Raw genomic sequence first — 22,197 nt, 5'->3', positions numbered from 1 at the left:
ATGGCGGGGGAATCTGAGTTAATTCTTCCTCCTGGGCCAGACAGGACCAGCATCCCATGGCAGAAGTGCTGTGGCCTTCCCTGTCCCATGGCTACCTTGTCCCTCCCTCAGTGCCTGAAGCCAAAGAGATTTTAGTGTCACAGAGCAAAGAAAGGCCTGTGTAAGCATTCCCTCATAGGCCTGGTCTTCATACATCTGAATTCAAATAGAAAGGCATCATCACTCTCCTTTCTCAGGGACACTTTTCATCAGTTGTCTCTCAGCAATGCTCTCCCTGCCCCCAATCTTTCCATACTCCCAGCTGACTTTCCTCATCCATATAAACAAGAGAACAAAACCCAAACAATCTTTCTCTCCTTCTGGCTCTTGCCCAGTCTTCTTCCTCTTCTTCATCCCAAACTTCTGGAAGAATTTCATTACCCTCTCAATTTCCATCATTCACCCTGCTGCCCTCACTTCCACACCACTGCCGTCTGGCATCTCTCCTAACTGTTGTGCTCTGTACAGGCTCCACCACATTTTGATATCCAGCATAAGATGCGCATCTCTTATCCTACCTGACTTTGTTCATTGCACAAATATAGTAGGGCCAACTGTGTGCCAGACAGAAAGCCTTGCCCCCCATGGAGTTCACATTCTAAGGAGAGCAGCCTTGCAAACCCACATAGGTACATTACATAGTATAACAGGTGGTGTAGGTGCTATGGAGACAAATAAGAAGGGGGAGGGTGGGGACTGTGTTTGAGTAGTGCCACTTAAAATGGGGACGTTGCAGAGGACTTCACTGAGAAGGTGACATTTGGGTAAATACCTGACAGGGCGGCACTGCTTACTTGACATTCACCCTCTCTCCTTCAGTTTCTAAAGTAACACAACTTCCTGGATTCTTCTCCTTCTCTACTTGCTCCTCTGTTTTGCCTACTGCTGTCTGGCTGTAAATGTTGGTATTCCTCCAAGGTTCCACCTCTGTTTCTCCTCTCACAGCTTCAGGGCCTCATGGGTGATCTGGGCCAACACCACAACCTCAACTTCATTCCTACATTTGCATGACTCCAGCTGGTTTCTCCAGTCTAGACACCCTTCTGAAGCTTCAGACTTATTTCCTACTGCCAACTGGAAATCTGCATATACCTGAAGTTTAGCATCTCTAAGACAAGAATTAGTTACCTCCCTCCTCCAGACTTCCACTCCTACAAAAATTCACAACGCTTCCCTAAATTTTCAGTCTTGGCTAATGCTCTTACCCTCTACTCAATGACCTTGAAGTCACTCTCAGCTTCTCTCTCTGACACCATAAACTCCACAGCTAGAACCATCTTTGACTTAAACTCTCCCTCTTCCTAATCACCGTGACCACCCAAGTTTAGGCTCAACCATCTCTCATCTCTTCATCCCACTTTTTCCTCCTGTAGGTCATTGTTCACATTCTACCACTGAAAAACAAAACAAAACAAATAAAAAACAACGCACACACACAGACACACACACATTTAAACATGATATTTCTTTGCTTAGAAACTGCTGGAACCCTGATGCCTATAGGAGCATCTCCGAATTCTTCTGATTGACATCTCAAACTCTCCAAAAACCCAGCATCAGTGTACTTTCTCAGCCTATCTTTGGCACACCAAATTCGTTGAGCCTGAGTACACCAGATGTACCCTACGCCCCACCAGTCCCTGCCTTTGCCACGTCATTCCTTCTGCCTAGGATTCCTTTCCTCCCATCTCCAGTTCAAGCTTCCTCTTCAATGTTCTGCTCAAACCAGTCCTCTGAGGCCTCTCTGATTCTCCCCCAGGCCTCTGGGCCCCCGCAGCACTGTCCACTCAGCTCTGCGGTCATTATATCTGTCTTTAGCCAGTCTCTGCCGCTGGACTTCCAGCAACTTGAGAGCAGGATCTGACTCATCCTTATGTCTCCACTGCCTGGACTGAAGCCTCATTCACAGAGATAAAGGGACAGTGAAAGTCTAAGATTTTCTTTCATGGAAAGCCTGTCAGTTTGATGCATCAGCGAAACACACACATCTACACACTATGGAACTACTCTGTGGAGTTGCTACCCGGAAAATTTTCATTTCCTAACCCTGCCTCTCCCAGATTCTTTCTGGAGCTACTGGCCAGCTGCCTTCTGTCTACAAACTTTTCAGACTACCAACACTTCCATGTGGCTCAGTGCCCCTTTCCTAAACCCTGAAGGTACTCTTTCCATTATAGGATGCCACCACTATGGAGTCCTCCAAGACTGACTCAGGAAACTATTCTTTCTTTCAGTGACCATCACCCCAAGAACTTAACCTACCTCTTATAATGGGCTGTGATCCTCTGCCCCCTATATTTGTGTGTGTATGCTACAGATATATGTCTGTATTGTCCATTTCAGTGGGTCATGAGTCTTGGAGGGCAGTACCCTTGCCCACCACTTTCTCTGGGTGTCTCCCAGTGTGCTGCATGTCCCAGATGCTTACATATTTGGAATGAACAAAAGAGGGGCTCTTGTGGCATATTTTCTATGCCCTATTTCCTGTCTGCTTCTCTCTACTCCATGTCTCTGTTCTTCTGGCTGAACATCTCTGACTTCTGCCCCCTACCCCAGTTTCTCCCCACAGAGGGCTCTCCATTCAACTCTGTTTCTATCTCCCCAGACCCTGGATGGCTTCATCTTTGTGGTGGCCCCAGATGGGAAGATCATGTACATCTCAGAGACAGCCTCAGTCCACCTGGGTCTTTCTCAGGTAGGTGAGTGGTCCACACCTCCAGCCTTCAATGCTTACAGCCAGAGCTGGAGGCCAGAGGTAAGGGGGGGGTGGTTCCCCAAAGCTTTTGTATGTGCATTTCTGGGACTGGAAATATCTCAGCTGGCAGGTCTGCTTCTCTCTTTTCCTCTACTTCCCTTATCCTTTGGCTTCCACCCCGAGCCCAAACAATGCTACCTTTTGGAGTCTACCATAAGCCAAACACCATGGATGGTAGTTACATACCTGATGTTTTCACCAGAACATTGCCGGGAAACTACGACCATAATGTTCCTACTACCATTATAATTACTATTATATTATTATTTCCTCTTATAGATGAGGAAACCTAGCTTAGACTGCAGTAAGTAGCCAGCAGCAGAACTGGAATTAATACTCAGGGCTGACTCTAAAGTTCTGGCTCCTGTCCTCACAGGCCTGTAGACAGCCTGGTCCAATCTTCCAGCCCCACAAGGGTTGGAGAAGGTGATACCCCCCTCTTTACAGGTAGAGCTGACTGGGAACAGCATTTATGAATACATCCACCCAGCCGACCACGACGAGATGACCGCGGTGCTTACAGCTCATCAACCCTACCACTCTCACTTCGTCCAGGGTAAGGCAGTTGCTCGCCTGCACTACTTGGGTCCCTCGCTGCCACCGCCATTTGCTTCTGGCTTTTCCCCAATTAGCCAAGGTGGGGCCTGGAGTCACACCAGCCGTCTCACATCCTTCGCCTCCCTCCTCCCCTCTCTCCCAGAATACGAGATCGAGCGCTCCTTCTTCCTCAGAATGAAGTGCGTCTTGGCCAAGAGGAACGCGGGCCTCACCTGCGGTGGCTACAAGGTGTGTGGCTGAAAGGGATGATCCTAGCAGCGTGTGGGGGACAGTAGCAGAACCAGAGGAACTCGAGGACGTGGGAGGGACATTTTTGAGTCCCTGACTGCCCCAAGGGCGTCCTCCGCAGGCATCAAAGCTCTGTCTGCCTGGGAGCACCTCAAGAGTTGTTGAACTTCCTGAACACTTGGGGACTACTAAGTTTTAAGACTTGGTTTCACTGTCTGGGATACTGCTGGGCTGCAGGGACTCTTAATCTGGGGCTCATAATGGACCTTAGGGCTGTGTAAAATGTCTGAAATGGTCAGTAATTTTGGCGGATTCTTAGAGTTTACTCACAGCATCAGATTCCAACCCCCAGAGGAGTTAAGAACCAGAGCTTTAGCTCCAATTCAGGTTCCAGGGCCCCATGGGCAATTTTGATGAGTTAATGATGGCAAGGACCATGCCTCTGTATTTTTACAAGCTCCCAGGTGAGTTCAGTGTGGCAGGATAGACATTCCTTGAGACACATTGGAACACCAATAACTTTGGACAACTCAGTGCAGGGGCGTGGCCCGCATGGCGGTTTGTGGCTCAAGGGAGTCACAAAATGTTTCAACCCCTTACCCACCTTTTTGGGATGTTTCCTGGCGGTGGCTGAGTCTCACCCCTTTCATCCTCCTCTGCAGGTCATTCACTGCAGCGGCTACCTGAAGATCCGCCAATACAGCTTGGACATGTCCCCCTTCGATGGCTGCTACCAGAACGTGGGCCTGGTGGCTGTGGGCCACTCGCTGCCTCCCAGTGCCGTCACGGAGATCAAGCTGCACAGCAACATGTTCATGTTCCGTGCCAGCCTGGACATGAAGCTCATCTTCCTGGACTCCAGGTGGGTGGTCAGGTGGGAAAGGATCACCCTAGCAGGAGGGTGGCCCTGCTCGGTGACCGAGAGCTCTTCCTCAACCTTCTGAGCCCATTTTGCAGATGAGGTGAAGTGAGGGCGGGCACCCAGGCCTGAGAGGACCGTGTGGGGTGGGGGGCATCCCCGCATCCTGCGCTCATCCCTCGAGGATTGCTCTCCCCAGAGTGGCGGAGCTGACGGGGTACGAACCTCAGGACCTAATTGAGAAGACGTTGTACCACCACGTGCACGGCTGTGACACCTTCCACCTGCGCTGCGCCCACCACCTGCGTAAGGCGCCACTCTTCCCGGCACAGGACGTCCCCCGCGCGGCCTGGGGAGGGGAAAGGGCGTGATTTACGTCCACAGTAAGCGGTCGGGGAGGAGCCCTGGTAGCCGGGTGGTGGTGGTAGGTGACGCCCTTCCCAGTGGCTGCTCCAACACTGAGCCCCACCTTGTTTCCTTAATATCCGCAGGGAGAGTTTCTGAGTTTCTGGGGAAATTCCCCCAGGAGGGGTTTTATGCTCCCCACCTCCCACCCTCTGCAAGCCTCACTGAACATGGGAACAAAAACTGAGGCTAGGTCGGCCATTTGGCTCATATGCACAGACCTGCTTCAGCTTTTTTTTTTTTTTTTTTTAGCTTAATTTCCAGAAACAGGGTATAAGAGCCTCGGAGTTCAGCTGCCCAGACGGTACCTTCCTTAGAAAATTGAACGGAGGAATCCAATTTTAAGTGTCCCCCACCCCTTTGCTAATCTCCAGGGGCTGGAGAACTCGATGCAAATTCAGGGGAGAGACAATCCATTTGGGAACCTACCGTTTGTCTCTCCCTCCTGCCTGGGGGCAGTCATTAGGGCCCATGGGGGACCTGCACTCCCACCGCCAGGGTTTGTGTTTGGGCGGGCTCAGGAGCCGGCTCCTTCACCACCAGCTGCCTTCTGTCTTTCCATCAGTGCTGGTGAAGGGGCAGGTGACCACCAAGTACTACAGGTTCCTGGCAAAGCACGGTGGCTGGGTATGGGTGCAGAGCTATGCGACCATCGTCCACAACAGCCGCTCGTCCAGGCCACACTGTATCGTCAGCGTCAACTATGTCCTCACGTGAGTTCAAGTCTGGGACCTTCGCCCACGCTAGGCAACCCTGGTGTCCGAGAGGGCGCGGGCGGTGGGCACTGCTGGTTAGGCGAGGCTGGGGCCCCCTGGGATACCGCTTCTGCCCCCCCCCCCCCCCCCCCCCCAGTGCACTCTGTGCTGGGAGACTGCAGCTTGAGCACTTTCATCTTTATGAAGAGGCTTCCCTCGTTACATTCTAGGAAAAGATTTAGGAGTTTTTCCACCCACAGTCTACATTTGCTTTCTGCTCTCTCTTTTAACCTTTTAAGCGAACTCTGCATTAAATAAAACTTAATGTGGCAGAAAGAAAAGAGAGAGAGAGAAAGAGAGAGAAAGAGGAAAGGGTAGGACGTACGGAGCCATTTATGGTTAACAAAAAGGACATCTGTTTCACTTTTTCAAATCTGGGTTTGAAGTTCTTAATTTTAACCAGAGTCTCCAATCAAAGTTAAGAGTTCTGAGAGAGTGATTCTTACGCTGAACCATAAAGAGGGTTTAAGTGACCAGGAGGGTTTGACTGTAACTTCCAGAAAACCAAGGGACCCGACCCAAGGCTGCAAGTCTTCGCCGGCGCCCAGGCCTCGCGCGTTGTGTGACCGCGTCGCGAGGGAGGAGCCGGCCTGGCAGTGTCACCTACAGCCGGCCGGGCGGCCGCAGCGGCCGCGTTTGAGCTTTATTTCTAGAAACAATAATCGTCAGTGGCCCTCGGTGTGGCACTGCAGGCTGATCACGTGGCCTGGTGTGCGGCTGGTGAAGAAAGCGCCTTCTGTATAATGTTTGAATTGCCCTGGTTTGAAGCCTTTATGAAGAACTCTTTTGTGTGCACGGTTGCCTTTTTTTTTTTTTTTTTTTTGGTAGCCGCTGAAATTCTTGTGATTTTAGGGGACCTCAGGGGTTATTTACTTTGGAAGCATTGACACGCCCGGCACTTAGTAGAAATGCTATTTTCACATTAGGAAATTGGTTAAGGGGCACTGTTTGGAATCAGACTATCCTACAGGCCATGAGGACTAGATTCATTCCATGTTGTTTTAAATTGCCAAATTAAAAACGTAGTGCTTGAAAATATTATGCTTGGCAATAAGACTATTTACTCTGTGCCCTGTTTAATAAGAAAATTTAATTCAATAGGCTTGTAAAAATGAATTGGGTTTAGATGAGGATTCAATATTCAAGAATAATAGCTGGTTATTAAGAAGAATCTTTTTTATTCCTTTCATTCAATAAATGGTATTAAAATAAACACTATTAGGTTTTTGTAATAGCAAGAAAGCTGTGGATTTTAATACAGAGCAGAAAAGGTACAAGTATTTTGGGTATCAGGAAACAAAACCATCTATTTTATGAATGCAGTTTTTTATATTATTAAAATAAACGTAAGAGAAAATGGCAAAACATAATTCATAAAATAAGCCACTCTGTGAAGCAGAAGTATTAAAGAGTGAAAAATTATGTCTGCTTACCATGGAGAGGAAACGGACATTCTTTAAGAAGGCGCTTTGTATGTCTGAGACATCACAGGCATTATACATACACTCTGTTCTCTGGTGGGTGCCTGTGGTTAGTAATCATTTTTTATCAAACAGCAGGGTATATAGTCACACAGACCCATACAAATGATCAGAATGCAAGTTAGACCTCCCAGTGGGTAAGCTTAATTTATGTTTGGAGTCATTTTGGAATATTCTGTTTTGTTTTCCGGTGGATAAGTGTACTTTTCTTCTGCTGTTGGCCATGTCCTTCTTCACTTCACACACTTCTTTAGAGCTGCAGGATTAGGCTACCAACTTTACATAAGATTAAAAAGATGTAATGAGGATAAGTGATTTACAGAAGGAAAAATAGCATGGCTCATATTTTTCTAAATGTATTATACCTCTGAATGAAAATAGAAATAAACAAACAGAAGCACACAAGACAAAAAGCTGAAATTGATTACCCTTTTATGAGTCTCAACTCCAATTCTTTGTATAAAAATTCTTAGGACGATTTTTATAGCTGCAAATGTGGAAACTGCCTTAGATGAAATGCCATCAAGTGGCTCTGTGTGTGTTGACAGGATTTTCATAATGAACAGGTTGCAGTTTGTTTGATGTGTATATCACACATCTGGCTGGAAGTTACTAATTTACATTGTCTTAGCAAATTAAATAGATGGCTATTGATTCTCTATGGTAGCAGTGAACTACCACATACATTTGTTTTCAAGGCTAGTTCTCTATGAAGCCTGAGAATGATAAGTGAATTCTTTCCAAATATGCCACCTCAAACAATGTACTTAAAACCACAAGCCCCCCAAATAATTTGACAGGCCAGATGTTTTCCAAATTTAGACATTTTAATAGCATACATTTTGAAAAGATTTTCATATCATGGAAGCAGAGAGAATTTTAAATAAGCGTTGGTTAAATGAAGGTATATTGATGGAAGCTACATTCGTAAGAATCATTTTTCAAATTTCCTGATGATAAATTTATTGTTGAAGTTAAAATATGCCTAGAAATACTGGTCATCATTTTCTGACAAAAGCGATGATGAATATAAATCTTCGGTAACCTTGTTCTAATAAGCACCTACAACTGCAGATATAAGGATTTAGAGGCGGGTGGTTCTTTTACCAGCCTTTGTATGACCATCATACAAAATGTTGGCATTCTGAAAAATCTAGAGAGGAGAAGAAGAGGCTATGATTAAATTTTCGAAATTCTCTTACCTTTTCTCTGGGTGCTTGAGGTTCCCAAAGCTTATATAGCTTTTCATGAAAACTCAAAAATATAAAAACAAAACCCAAACAAACAAAAAAACTCCTCAAACCAAGACTAACCAGTTCATGATTTTCTGTAAGACATAACCTGTTAGCTTTACGTTCCACATTTAAAAAAAAAAAAATTCTTACAAATCTTGAGTGCCCACAGGCTTCGAAATATTTGTTAAGTATGACAGGCCCTGCTCCCTGATTATTTTCAGGAGTATAGATGGATGGAGGTAGTGTCTGGTAACAGTGAATGTTGGGGGAAATTCCAGAAAAGTATGGACAGTACAAGGAATACTGTGTAAAAACTGAGTAATTGTCTTGAAATCATATTTTCTTGAGTTTGTTTAACTAGTAGTATTAATTATTCATAGCTAGTTCAGATGGAAAACATTAGTACTTAACATGAGGAAAATTGAAAATGTGGAACACCCAATAAACTACGAAAAGTAATTTCTAGAAAAGAGTCTTGATTCTTTTTATGTTTTTAAACTTAGTATGTTATATAAATAAAACTTATAAAATCTACTTTTAAGGATAAACCAATGAAGTATAAACATCTCATTTTAAAATATTTAAAAACATTAATTTTTCAAATATATAGAAGGCTGAAAGAATACTACAATGAATATCCGTGTACACATCATCTATAATAGAAGCCATATTTGTTCTGTCTCTTTCTACCTACATGTATGTGTATTTGTATGTGCATGTTTTTCTCCACTGAATTATTTCAGAGTAAGCTACAGACATTATCATACTTCACCCTAAATAACATTCTCCTATGTAGCCACTGCATATTTATGATGGCACATTTAAAGGGTTCAAAATTATTGTGTGTAGAAGGTTGCAAAAGTATACATGAGATCTAGTTTACTGATACCATTAAAAACAATCTGTCACTGACATTCATCAAGAGCTCACTGATATATGACCTTAGTTAGGTTGACTGATAGATGATATTTGTGAGCGGACTTCTGTGGGATATAGTTGTAAAAGTTAGCGTATTTTAACCTAGACTTCTAATGAGAATTGTAAGCTAATAAAATTCTGGTATTTTTTTCTGGAAGGTAAAAGAGAGATCTTGAGAGTGATTTGGTAACTTTGGAATCAGACAGATTTAATATCTTCAACCATTTTTTTGTTAGTAAAGATGGCTTCTCTGCTTCTTTCCCAAGTTTAGGATGGAACATTCTTTTGGTGCAAAATCTCACATGCTGTTTGAGAGTGATTCACTGAACACATAGAAGGGATTCTCTACATTAAAATTTCTATGTCTGTGTTACAAAGAGCAGAACAAAAAAGAGACAATTTACATTAGTGGTTTATGTAACACTTACTATCTACTAAATAATCCTTTGAATTTGAAAGTTTGGGCCAAATGCCAAAGGAGACATACTTCCTTCGTGTGAAAGAAAATAAAGGGGTCTTTGTATTATAATTATTGCAGGTCCTATAATTTTTGTTTTTCTTTGTATGAAACCATTGTATTTCCCACAATTAAAAAGAGTTTTTAAGTCTTAACATATTCTATGAATGTAAAGTCAGATGTACCCTTATCACATAGCAGCAAACATTAAAATATGCTCATATTAGCATGCTCTTTCAAGTATATTAATAGTGCTGAGTTAATTTGACATTTAAATTTAAAAGTATTTTTTATTAATTTAAAGCCCCAGTGATATTTTTGTTAGTACTACCAGGAAATTTTAGAAAATGCTTTTTAAAAACTTGACCAATTATATGTGTAGTTATAAAAATAGGTTTTATTTTTCTGGTTAGCAAAACCATTCTTTCATTTATAAATAATGTCAAATGAAGTGCCTTTTGACTTAGCAAGCTATGGCAAAATATGAAATGATTTTATCCTCATGCCTTGGATCTGTGTAGCACTTGTTGCATAGATTTAATTTTTTGATCATTAAAAATAATAATCATGCGCTAATGTATACCCATAAATTAGATTTGATCCTTAATTGTGTTTAATCTTTATTATAATAATATTGAACGTTGAAGCCCCAATTGTCCTTTTCAAGTGATCTTTTAAGTAACTGAATCATTATAGAGATGAATTGAAGACACATTTGTATGAATGGTAATTTATAACAACTGAAACTATTAATAGTAATTAATAGTGATTTTACAACTACCAAAACACTTTATTAAAAGAAAGATCTGGGGTATTTAGTCTGTTTTGTAGTACATAATAATACTAGAACTCGCTTATGTAATACATATAAAAGGATTTCATATCCTTTTTACTTATTGTAATTTTTTAATCAAGATATTCTGTATTTAGTTTTGAATTCATTGTTTATGTTCAAATTGTGTTTTACTATTACAAATGCTAAATACAGCATCATTACAAATGCTAAATATTTTTTTCAAAGTGCTGTCACTTTCATTACATAGTTTGCTCCTTTGACAGCTCTGTACAGGGTTCGGGCAGGGATTTTCCAGGTGAGGAAACTGACATCAGATATGCTAAGTAAGTGGGGAAGCCAGGATTAAAGCCTGGGATCTTGACTCCTACTGTATCCTAGGTTCCTCTGTATTGGGGTGGGAGTCAGGGAAAGAGGGATGGATTTAAATGGGTAAGGCCTGTAGTGTTCAGCCCACCCAACTTCTGGATAGGCTTTCGTCTGGTCTCATTATGGAAGATTAAAAAGCTGCCTCTTTGTTGCTGCTTCACAAATATCTTCACAAAACAGATATTGACCATTTGGTGGTTTAAAACTAGCAACACCGTCTTCTCAAGAACATTCAATTTAGAATATATCTTTTTTTTCCCTTAAGTCTCACTAAGAACATTTTCATTTTGTAAGAAAAAATGTGGCCTGCAAACATTTTAGTTTTCCCTGAGTTGCTTACCTTTAGATTTCATAGATACATTATTGCTATTACTAATTATTTCATTTCTGCAACCAGATTTAATATTTTATGTTTTTGTTGAACAAATGTGTTAAAACAAATTTCTGCTCTCATTGTGTACCCTACAATGGGTTGGCAAGCTAGGTCATCCTTTTTATCAGCTGGGACACAAATTACCTCTCATGGCAGTGGGCTATTTCCTAGATGGTATTCTGTGTTTGAGGGACAATGGCAGGAAAGGTTGTCCACTGGGGATTCTGTTGGTGGGGGATGCTAGGGATGAAGGGCCTCCCAGCATGCTCTGGTCAGGTGTGTCATCCTCTGGCCCTTTGACAATCCTGCTACCTGGCTGCTTCCATCTCCCCAGGCCTCTCTGGCCTCTGCACCTTTCTTTGTTGTTGTGCTGAGGGCAACTGAGTCACAGGACCTCTTTTTTAAAATGTTCTTAGGTGGAGACCACATGGTATGTGCTCAGTGATGATCCTGACCACTCTTCTTTGGCTGTTGCGAGGGAAAGAGTTCTGATCTTTGAGTCATTTCACAGACAAACGTGATCATTACCTCACTGGAGGTGGGGATATACATGTTACTGTGAATGGACAAATTCAAATGAAACTTTACCTGAACTTCAGAAAAATATGTTTTCATCTTCTGACTTCATCTGTTTGCATTGTGAGCACTGCTAGGTTTGGTTCAAGGTGTGGATATGTGTGTGGATGGGGAGGATTATGCATATCTTGATAATTCAGTAAAAGGCTGCACTTATCCAGGGCTTCCCTCTCTGTTCTCTGTTCCCACTGGCTTGTGACATCTCTCCAGATGAGCAGGTAGTGATAGAAATTTCATCTGGGTTGAAGGGCTGTGCCTGTGCCTAAGCTGTCAGGCAAAAAGGATTGGTTGGAGTTTAGGTGACACCTGGAAATGCCTGAGTACCTGTCAGTAGAGGAATTTCACAGTCTGTCTTGTCTGAAGGAGTAACTTCCCCAGTTCCTTTCCCCTGTCTTAGGCATTCTGAGGTCCAGGGAGCTGGCAAGGGTGAGAAAGGTGGTCTATGGTGATGGCAGGGCTAAGGGGGATGAGAAGGGAACTTACTTTTATAGGGCCTGGCTGAGTCTGGGCCATCTGTGTACCATCTGTGACTTTTACTCTGAGAGGCTATATTGAAGTAGGATTGTGATTTTGTTTTTATGAAAACCTACAGTATCATTTGAAGCAACCTGAAGGAGCAAGGTATGGGCTTTGGCGTTAGAGAACTCTGGGTTTGAATATGTTTTACTGCATAATAGCTATGGGATTTTGAGCATAGCTGTATTCCTGTGAGCCTCTGTTTTCCCATCTGTGCAATCAAGATATTTGAACCCACCTTTTAAGGACTGAGGAGGATTATATGAGATAATGTATATATAGCACAGAGTGTGGCAGACAGCAGATACTCAAAATAACTGTTGTTATTAGCTCTTGATAATTATGTGATGTCACCCGAAATACTTTGAAAAGAGAGGAGTGGTTCCATTTTTAACTTGAATTGCTAAATCTTCAAATCCACAAATTTAAGTATTTACCATCTCCCCCCTCCAGTTCCACACATTTCTCCAAGCATTGTGCTCTTTGTGGGTGGCTGTTTCTATAGTTTGGTTAAGTCACCCTGTTTTTCACTGCTCTCACTGTGTACCCTACAGGTAGCTGTGCTTTGTGCTGGGAGGAAGGGAAGCCAATACTTATTGAGTACCTTATTTGTCCCAGGCAAAATGGAAGGTGCTGTACATGGTGCTTTACAGGGAAAAAGAAAGTTCTAAGAAACCAAGCTTTTATCCAATTTCTAAAGTTAATTTAGTTGGAACCAGTGTTTTGTCAACTTTACCAATGTCAGTAATTATAACTTAAAGTGAATAAAATATGCAACACTGACATTTTTGATGGTGTGCAGTCTATTCCCCTTTACTCTGTGTGCACTAGGTGTGGCTGAATCAACAGCGTTTCAGAGAGTATGGCAAACGGCAGTTATTTTTTTTTCTTTCTTTTTTTTTTTTTAAAGTTTACATGTAACTATGTTAAGTTCCTTTCTTTTTTTTTAAATTTTTTTTTCAACGTTTATTTATTTTTGGGACAGAGAGAGACAGAGCATGAATGGGGGAGGGGCAGAGAGAGAGGGAGACACAGAATCGGAAACAGGCTCCAGGCTCTGAGCCATCAGCCCAGAGCCCGACACGGGGCTCGAACTCACGGACCGCGAGATCATGACCTGGCTGAAGTCGGACGCTCAACTGACTGCGCCACCCAGGCGCCCCAAACGGCAGTTATTTATTGCATTAATACATGAAGCAGAGGTCTTGGCATCTCTCGAGTAGTTTACAATTTAGTTGGAACTAAATATTTAAGAACTCAGATTAGCTCAGTTCAAACTGATATGGTACACTTGGGCTATTTGTTGAGAGCACAGAATTCAAAGAAGCTTGAATGGTGGAGCTACTAGGGAAGGGGGAGAATTTAACGGTTGGAAGCAGAAGTAAGGTCTTTTGAGATGGAACCGTGACATATACTCATTTGTCTCATTGTTGTTTTCTTCATGAGAAAATAACATAACACAATTAGTTTCCTCTTCAAATTAGATTCAGCAGTGCTTGTCTCACTGTTCTCATATGAGCTGGGTTTTCTTTCCTTCTTTTACCTTTATACCCTGAACTTTTTTGTTGGAACTGAATGTGTTTCATCATGATTGGAAACTATTTTCTCTAAGCCTCTTACCTTTCTCAGATTAGTACTGGTATATATTTTGAACATGTTCACCTAGCCTTAGTTTTATATATATATGTATGTGTTTATATATATGACTATATATATGTTTATATATATTTATATATACATACACACATGTATACATATATAATATATACATATACACATATATTACATATATGTACATATAACATATACATATATGTACATATAATATATACATATATAATATATACATGTACACATACACATATATTAGCATCTAAGCATAGAACACAGTTTTTAAAGTTTTGAGGATGTCAGTATTCTGAATGGAATGTAGAATGTTATTGAAATGAATACACAGTGTTGCCACATGTATAATGGTTGTATTTCAAAATGGTTTTTAGAAAGCAAATTTAAGGTACACATAAGGAACATCAGCAGATTGGAGGAGATGGGGGTGCAAAGAACCTGGCTCTTAGGTTCTAGGTTTGCAGGGCCAAAAGGCTCCTCAGTGCTGTGTTTGATATCATTATCCTACTGCTCTTAGAATGTGATGCAGTCTAATCCCTAGACTTTTTAGCTTGATGTTTCAAACCCTGATAACCAAAGGAATGCATTACAAGGTACTTGTAAAATGAGATATGAAATGAAATATCACTACTTTATTATGCATCATAGCATGTTAGTTAAGAACTTGGGCTATGGGTATATTGCCTATTCAGATTCCTGGGCTGCTACTGGCTATCTCTGTGGCTATGGATAAATTGCTTAACTTTGTTGCCTCACTGTTTTTTAATCTGTAAAATGTGTAATGTGTAATAATAATATCTATTTCATAGAGTTGTTGTAAGCATTAAATGAGATAGATTCTTGGCCCTGTCCCTGACACAAAGTAACACCAAGTAAATGTGAATTATTAGGGTGAAATTATTGCAGTGAAATTAGATCAAATAAGTTCTTATTCAATTTCCAATAAACACAAAATAAATGTCTGTGAGGCTGAAGGAGGGAAAGCATGAGTCTTAGGAAGGCAGAGGGATGCCCAAGAATGAGAAATCAGCAATCATTCTGGTACATCTGGAAAGGATTGTTAGATCCTACTTCCAATGATTAGGACTAGTAGGCCTTGAGGCAGTCATAAATGTTTTCTTGAGCACCTATTAGGTGTCAGGCACTGTGCCAGGTTCTGGGGATATCAGAATGAATGAGACAGCATCTGCAGGAAAAGGAAATAAGCGCAAGGACAACCTCTACCCCAGCTTGACCTCCCTATGGGCTTGCTGATGACAGGTTCCTTCCTGGAGGGGAGTGTTTCCATTCACAACTAGAAAGAAGCAGGCCCAGAGTGCCTTGGCACTGTTCAGGTCAACCTGGGGAAAAAGCTTGCAGGTGTGCTCAGATTCCCTGTGGTTAGATGGTGGGGAGGGAGTGGAGACAGTAAGAGGAGCAGAGCTGCTGGGGAGGGCTGTGCGAGCGTGTGTGTGTGTGTGTGTGTGTGTGTGTGTGTGTGTGTGTCTCTCTCTCTCTCTCTCTCTCTCTCTCTCTCTCTCTCTCTCTCTCGGGGGTGGGGGTGGGGTGAGGGGGATCCAGACTGGCAGCAGAGAAACTGGCTGCAGGCCAAGGAGTCCATCTTGACTCTTACAAAATCGCTGTTTCCCTGGGTGGAGCCTCTGCATCTCATTAGGTCAGCCAGAGAGAGCAGCTGTGTGTGCCAAGGTGATTTTTGTCCTGTTGGAATGATATTGAGCTGCGTTTTGCTCTGCTTTGAATGGAGTTTTTAAATATTTTGGGGGGTTGACTTCTAATAGGATTTGGAATCTTAGTGAGTTTTAAATGGAAGAATCACACTAGAGTCAAATAGTCTTTGTACATTTATTCTCTTTAAAAAAATGTTTCTAGTGATTTTTAGGTTTTTGTAATATTTTAAACTTTTCTCTTGTAAAGGGTAATCTCACGGCGTTGTTGCCCTGCCCTGGAGAGACGGGGAGGTGACTGTCAGCTGCAAGTGAAGGGGGGGGGGGGTGTGGGAAGGTGCTCTGTTTGCTGCCATATTTAGAAAGGTCAGGGAGTAAGATTCACTCACATTTGAGAGACTGCTATTTTGTGCCAGAGGCTCCGAGAAGCCAAGTCATTTAGCCAATATAACACAGCTAATGAGTAGTCATGCCAAACCAGAGACAGGACTCCTGAGCCCACCTGATTTCCTCTTTGGCCTGCTGTCTGTAAGTTGGTAACATTGTACTAGGGTGAGTCGTATGTAATTGCCATTTCTGTGCATTAAAGCAGTTCGATAGTGGTGATTTCCTGTGATTCCACCTAATATTTGGGAAGTAATGGGACATTTTGAAGAGATTTTGCAAAAGTCTATGGATAGTTTACTACAAGACTTCAATATGGGGTCTCCACAAAGTGACCCAATTGCTTCACAGTTTGGGTGTGCTCAGAACCCAGTCAGCTGCCATGCAACATGCTTAACCCCTTGGGCCCAACACCATGTCCCCCTCACCAGTTTCAGCATCAACAGTTATGATATTTTCGCAAAACAGCAATCCGTAAGTATTACCCATGGAACACTATTTTATTTGGAACGTCTAATATATTACCAGGATTCAAATGGACATTGCTGTCTTTACTGGAAGGGTATTTCTCCTTTGATTGATTGCTTAATGGCTAGAGCTTGTGAAAGGATCTCTCTCTCTCTCTCACTCTCTCTCTTTTTCCTGGGGATTTCTTGTTCAAACAGAATTTGTTGTATCCACATCAGTAAAGCCGTGCTAACATGGGCTGCTGGCCAGATCGTGGAAATAGCCTCATTATATTGAACTGGATGTCATAATGGTACCCATTAAGGTGGGATTCTCTCTATGTTTGTACTTTTAAACCCAAGTCCCTTGCCACTTTTTTACATCTCTCTGAGAATAGCAACATTCTCTGGTAATGCAATCTGAGAATGTGCTGTCTCTTGCCTCCTCCCACTGAGAACCATTACGAAAATCGAATCCCTGGTTCCGAGCATTTTTAGGGGTTATGGCTTGCTGCTGCTCCTCAGTCATTCATTTTACTCTTTGCACTTGTGATGACTATAATGTGTTCTGGTGGCTGAAGGTAAGAACCCATGAGATGTACTTCTTTCAACACTACCATTAATTGACATTGGTGTCCAAATATACGATGGGAAAAGAGCAGCTTTTTTCCCCCCCAAAAAACTAACCAAATGCAACACAGGGTTTTTCATTTTAATTTTTATAAGCTGTTAAGAGACTAATAGTGTTGAAAGTCATAGCATTTCTATTAGCTGTTGAAATCTTACTATAGACCTGACAAAGTGAAGCATGTGTTGTACTGGATTTGGGTAATGGAATCCTGCAGGGTCCCAGCTCAGGAATGCTGGAAGGATGAAGCCCACAAAGCAGAGGGCAGAGTGCATGTCCGTTTCATTCCTCCAATTAGAGTAGTTAAAGAAATAACAAAATGCAGGGTAGCATTTTATTGTGAGGGATAATTGAAAATCAGGGGGGAAATATTTAGATACGCTACATGGTGTTTTACATTATAATCTCTTTTCTATTTGTGTCTCTTCCCAATGGACTCAATAGGACCTCCATTATAAACAAATCTCTATCATTAGAATTAGCTTAATTTCTGTTGCTATACTTAAGAGGATAGTAAGAGATGTTGTAGAGTGTAGTCCTCTCTTCAGCAAATGGGATGGTTTTTGCATTCACCCAGAGAGTATTTCCCCAGTGCCTACTGGGTGCCAGGGTCTATAGGAGGGTTAATGGTGTTACCAAGACAGACAAGGTCCCTACTCTCATGGAGGGTAAATTTTAGTGCGAGGAAATAAACATTACTTATAAACAAATAAATATGTCATACAATGTCAGGAACTGAAAGGAAGAAATCAAGCAGGACAAAGAGATGGGAGTGGTCAGGGAGGGCCTCTCTGAAGTCTCCTGAATGAAGGGAGGGAGGCAGCCATGCTGAGACCTACAAGGAGAGCATTCTCAGCAGTGGGGAGCAAATGCAAAAGCCCCGAGGTAGAAACCAGCTTGGTAAGTAAGTTGATGAACAAGAAGGTCACTGTCACTGCAGCAGAGAGAAGGGGTGAGGGAGAGCACAAGAAGCTGATGCTAGAATAGGCAGGGTCAGACCATGCTGGGTCTTGAAGGTTTTGGGAAGTCACTCGAGTTTTGAGCAGAGGCATGGCATGAACTGCTTTAAGCTATGAAATGGTCATCTGGATGGGGTAGAAAATAGGCTTTGGGAAGGGTAGAGGGTAGAGGCAGGGAGACCAGTTAGAAAATGATTACAATAGCCTAGGTAAGGGAAGATGATGGCTTAAAGACAGAGGTAGGGATGAAGGGTCAGATTCAGGATGTGTTGAGGGTAGACAGCTGGAGTTTGCAGATGGATTGGATATGAGCTGTGAAAAAATGAGGAGTCAAGGACAGCATCTGAGTTTTTAGCCTGAGTAATTTGGGTGAATGGTGGGAAGGAGCAGATTCATAGGCAGGAGCAACAATCAAGGGTTGTGTGTGGGGATGTTTAGTTTGAGATGCCTGTCATTCATTTGAGTGGAAATGTCAGGCAGGTAATTAAATCTGGGTGTCATGGAGCGGGGAGGTCTGGGCTGGAGATTGGGGGTCATCAATATGGAATTTAAAGCCAGCAGAGTGCATGAGATCCCTTGAGAGTGAGCAATAACTGAGATGCAGCCTGTAGACTAAGCCCTGTAGCTCTCCAGTGTTATGGGATCTGCGGGAACAGGCAGTGTCCCCAAAGAGGCTGAAAGGAAGTGAACAGGGATCAGCATGCGAGTAGTTTGGTGAGATATGCAGTAAGGCTGTACCCTGGGGAAAGTGTGAAGTTTGTCTTTGGAACATCCCCTCCCTTTTCAATGGCAATCCATCTTGTCTATGGTACCCTTTCACCTGATATCTTTAGTTTTTCTTATCCAGAATAACAACTGCTCTGGTTTTCAAAGTATGGCCCCTTGACTGGCAGCATCAGCAACCCCCAGGAGCTTGTTAAAAATGCAAATTGTGGTCTGTACCCTAGAATTACAAATGAGAACTTCTAAGGGGTGGGGCCCAGCAAGCTGCATTTTAACAAACTCTTCAGGGGCTTCTAAGACACGTTGAAGTTTGAGAACCATGGCTCTAGGGAAAGGAGCTGAAAAAACTGAATCAATGAAAATAAGGATGAGGCTTACTCTGCTAACCTTTTCTGAGCCATCTGGCTAAAGCCTAAGAAATAAATATCTAACAGTAGATTTTAAGCATAAACCAGTAGACCATTCTTGAGACATCTTTGTGGGGACCAAGGAAACCTCTCAAGCCACAAGTCATAAATTCAGGCAGCTGCCTATTGTATCTTTGGTAATGAACTCTACTGATAACTATATATTCTGTGTAGTATTATGCAAGCTCTCTGACTCCAAATATGAAGGCAATGAAAATTTTGGCATTTTGGTGGGCAATCCAAAATCTCTAATGATAAATCACAGCTTATTTTAAAATGTTTAAAGTTGTTGAAACACAACTTATCTACCAGACAATTTTAAATAATGCCTCAATAGCAAAACAAATAATAATAATAATAGTAATAGCAGAATGTCTGTTGAATTGTGAATTTTTATTCATAAAATACATCTCAAATTTATTTTAGCCATTTAAATAATGGAGTTTAATGTATATTTAGTCAAGCATTACAGTAGTAAGGGCTTAGGGAGATTAGAAATAAATGAATCCAATTAAAGAACACGTCTGTGAGATTTGATATGTCATAGGTATGAATGAGCTGTTTGCACAGTAACTGTAAAGAAACCGTTAATGATTAACTATCTAGAAGAGGTTTAATCAAGAATAAATGCTATAGGACATATTTTAAAATATTTAAGTTAAACAAATGGAGATTTGTGCCCTTGAAAACATCGTGCCATGCCATCATTTTTGCTGTGTTTTTTCCTAGAGAGTTCAAAGCCTGAGGTTCTACTTTTCTATTATCTGCAGGAATGCCAGTGCCTTTGTGTTGTGTAGAAAAGGGCAGAGCTCTCAAAGGTGCCATGAGGTGTGGCCTTGCGGGGTCTCCCCACTGTATGTGGGAGAGGTTTGGGGACACTTTGGTCTTGAGTACAGAATGCAAATTTCCCAGTGTTGTGGGGAGATTATTTCTTTGTGATGACAAGTATTTTTTCTGTTCCAGGAGTTTGTAAGCAGTTGAGAATAGGAGGTGTGTTCTTCTTACCTTCTCTGCCAGTGGCTAGTTTTAGGGTTTAGGAATCAGTTTTGTATGGGTCTAAAGAACTGAGTGACAAAGCTATTCCTGTGAAAACAGAACCTTAACCAAATATAAGGTGTTAGATAATGGGTTCCCCCATCACTTATCTACCTTAGGTATTTAAAGAATTCTAAGGGGAACATATATTTGAAAAACAGCAGTTTACTAAAATGACAGTGAAGATTAGGGGGATGGACACAGAGGGTGGGGAGGTGAGAAGGAAAAGAGAGGCCAGAATAGCATGTATGAATTTTATTTTCTATTTGCCTCTTTCCCCCCCCCTAGAAGTGCATTGAATTAGCAGTCTTGACTGTGGAAAAGGAGACTGGCATTTTAAAAATTTATGCCTTTGGTGAAAGAGGCAGCACATTCTGCATTGATTTGTTCAGATCTAACTTTTGAAGACCGATACCTCCCTAACCACCCCCCACCCCACCAACCTCAAGAAAATAAGAAACAAAAAAGCTATAAGATCAGTAGCATTTGGAACCTAGATCTGTGGGATTTACAAATACACCTAAAATTTAATAGCTATAGATATAGAATGAATTTTGGAGCATAAGAAATTAAGTTTTTCAGAACAAAAGATGTAGTCCCGAAAGTAGGGTTACTCCATTTAAACAGTGACAAATATGTCATCTATAACTCGCAGGAAACTAAGCCATTGTTAGAAACTACATGGCAAGACTCTTTTTTTTTCAATTGTAAGTAATAATTTAAGTTATATTATTCAAAGAAGGAAACAAAGTCATATAGTTCACATGAAAGCCTTCAGAGACAGATAATTCTGTAAGGTAGGAAGGGTGGAAAATAGATTAGAAAGTAAGTGAAATATATAGGCACCAAGAGAGCATATAGACATTTGGACATTTAAAAATTATAAATGGTGTTCATGAGAAGTTGAACCTATGGGAAAAGAAGTTTAGTGGTGTTCTCTCTTCTGTAATTTAATAATATTCATAGAGAAGACACCCTGAAAACACAAGGCAGAGAAACTGGGAGCCATTTCAGTTGGAGGTGAGAATACCTGAATTTTGCTCCAATTAGAGTTTCTTTTTCAAGAAATATTTTTCTGATTATAAAAGTCATACATGTTTATTATAGAAAAAATTAACAATATACAGAGGTATAAAGAGAAGATAAAGAACATGTTTAATCTATTTTCCAGATATTCACTATTGACATTTTAATTTTTTGCCTCCCACTACATGTATATGCATATACAGTACATATTAATTTAAAGAGATAATTTTTCATTTTATCAATAGTGTTTTTCACATCACTAGAGTAAAAAAAGTTAATGATTACCTAATATTTTATCACATGGGTACACCATAATTAAGTAATGGTTCTATTGTTGGTTTTTATTTGCTTACTTACAATTAAATGTAAGAAATTATGCTAAGTACCCTTGTGTATAGACTTTTGATACTTATCTCTGATTATTTTCATTAGATCTATTCCTAGAAGTGGAATTACTGGATTTAAGGAATGAACATTCTTAAGACTCTTGATAAACACTGCTAGTTTACTCTCTTATCATTGGTATGTAAGAATGCCCATTTATTTCAACTTGTCTTCATTGAGATTTTTTTGTCATTAAAATAAAATCTTTGTTGATTTGAAAGACAAAAGTGACAAAAAGAATCTGATAGAAACCTTAATTCGTATAGGTTATTACTAGTGAGGCTAAACCTTTAAAAATTGTTTCTCAGCAATTTGTGCATTGTTTACATCCTTTTTATATTTTTCTATTTCAGAGATACTGTATTTATTATCGCTTTGTAGAAGTTCTTTCTCTGGGGGTTTAAAGCACTATTCCTCCTCGCTCTTTCAATACAGTTGCAACAGTTTCAAGTAAATGGTTGAGGATAAAATTAATTTAGTATTCCAGTTTGTTTAAGAATCACATATGCCATGCCTGAATTGTAACTTTACAAAAAATAAGTGCATTTTATTAATATACATAACACTAAAACAATAACATATTAATATAACACTAAAA

General features: G+C 41.2%; 1 protein-coding gene across 1 annotated transcript in view; it reads left to right on the top strand.

Annotated features, from left to right (window-relative positions):
- Positions 1 to 22,197, top strand: part of SIM1 (SIM bHLH transcription factor 1) — a 64,386-nt gene that overhangs the window by 10,555 nt on the left and 31,634 nt on the right. Inside the window, exons 3-8 of the mRNA XM_047860097.1 lie at positions 2,645 to 2,734; positions 3,242 to 3,350; positions 3,495 to 3,580; positions 4,243 to 4,442; positions 4,639 to 4,745; positions 5,410 to 5,557. Of these exons, the coding sequence (XP_047716053.1) occupies positions 2,645 to 2,734; positions 3,242 to 3,350; positions 3,495 to 3,580; positions 4,243 to 4,442; positions 4,639 to 4,745; positions 5,410 to 5,557 (740 nt within the window). The remainder of the gene's footprint in view (positions 1 to 2,644; positions 2,735 to 3,241; positions 3,351 to 3,494; positions 3,581 to 4,242; positions 4,443 to 4,638; positions 4,746 to 5,409; positions 5,558 to 22,197) is intronic.

This window comes from Prionailurus viverrinus, chromosome B2 (genome assembly GCF_022837055.1).
Source record: "Prionailurus viverrinus isolate Anna chromosome B2, UM_Priviv_1.0, whole genome shotgun sequence".
NCBI lineage: Eukaryota > Metazoa > Chordata > Mammalia > Carnivora > Felidae > Prionailurus > Prionailurus viverrinus.
Note: the sequence above shows the minus strand (reverse complement) of the source record. Positions and strands in the feature narration are given on the sequence as shown.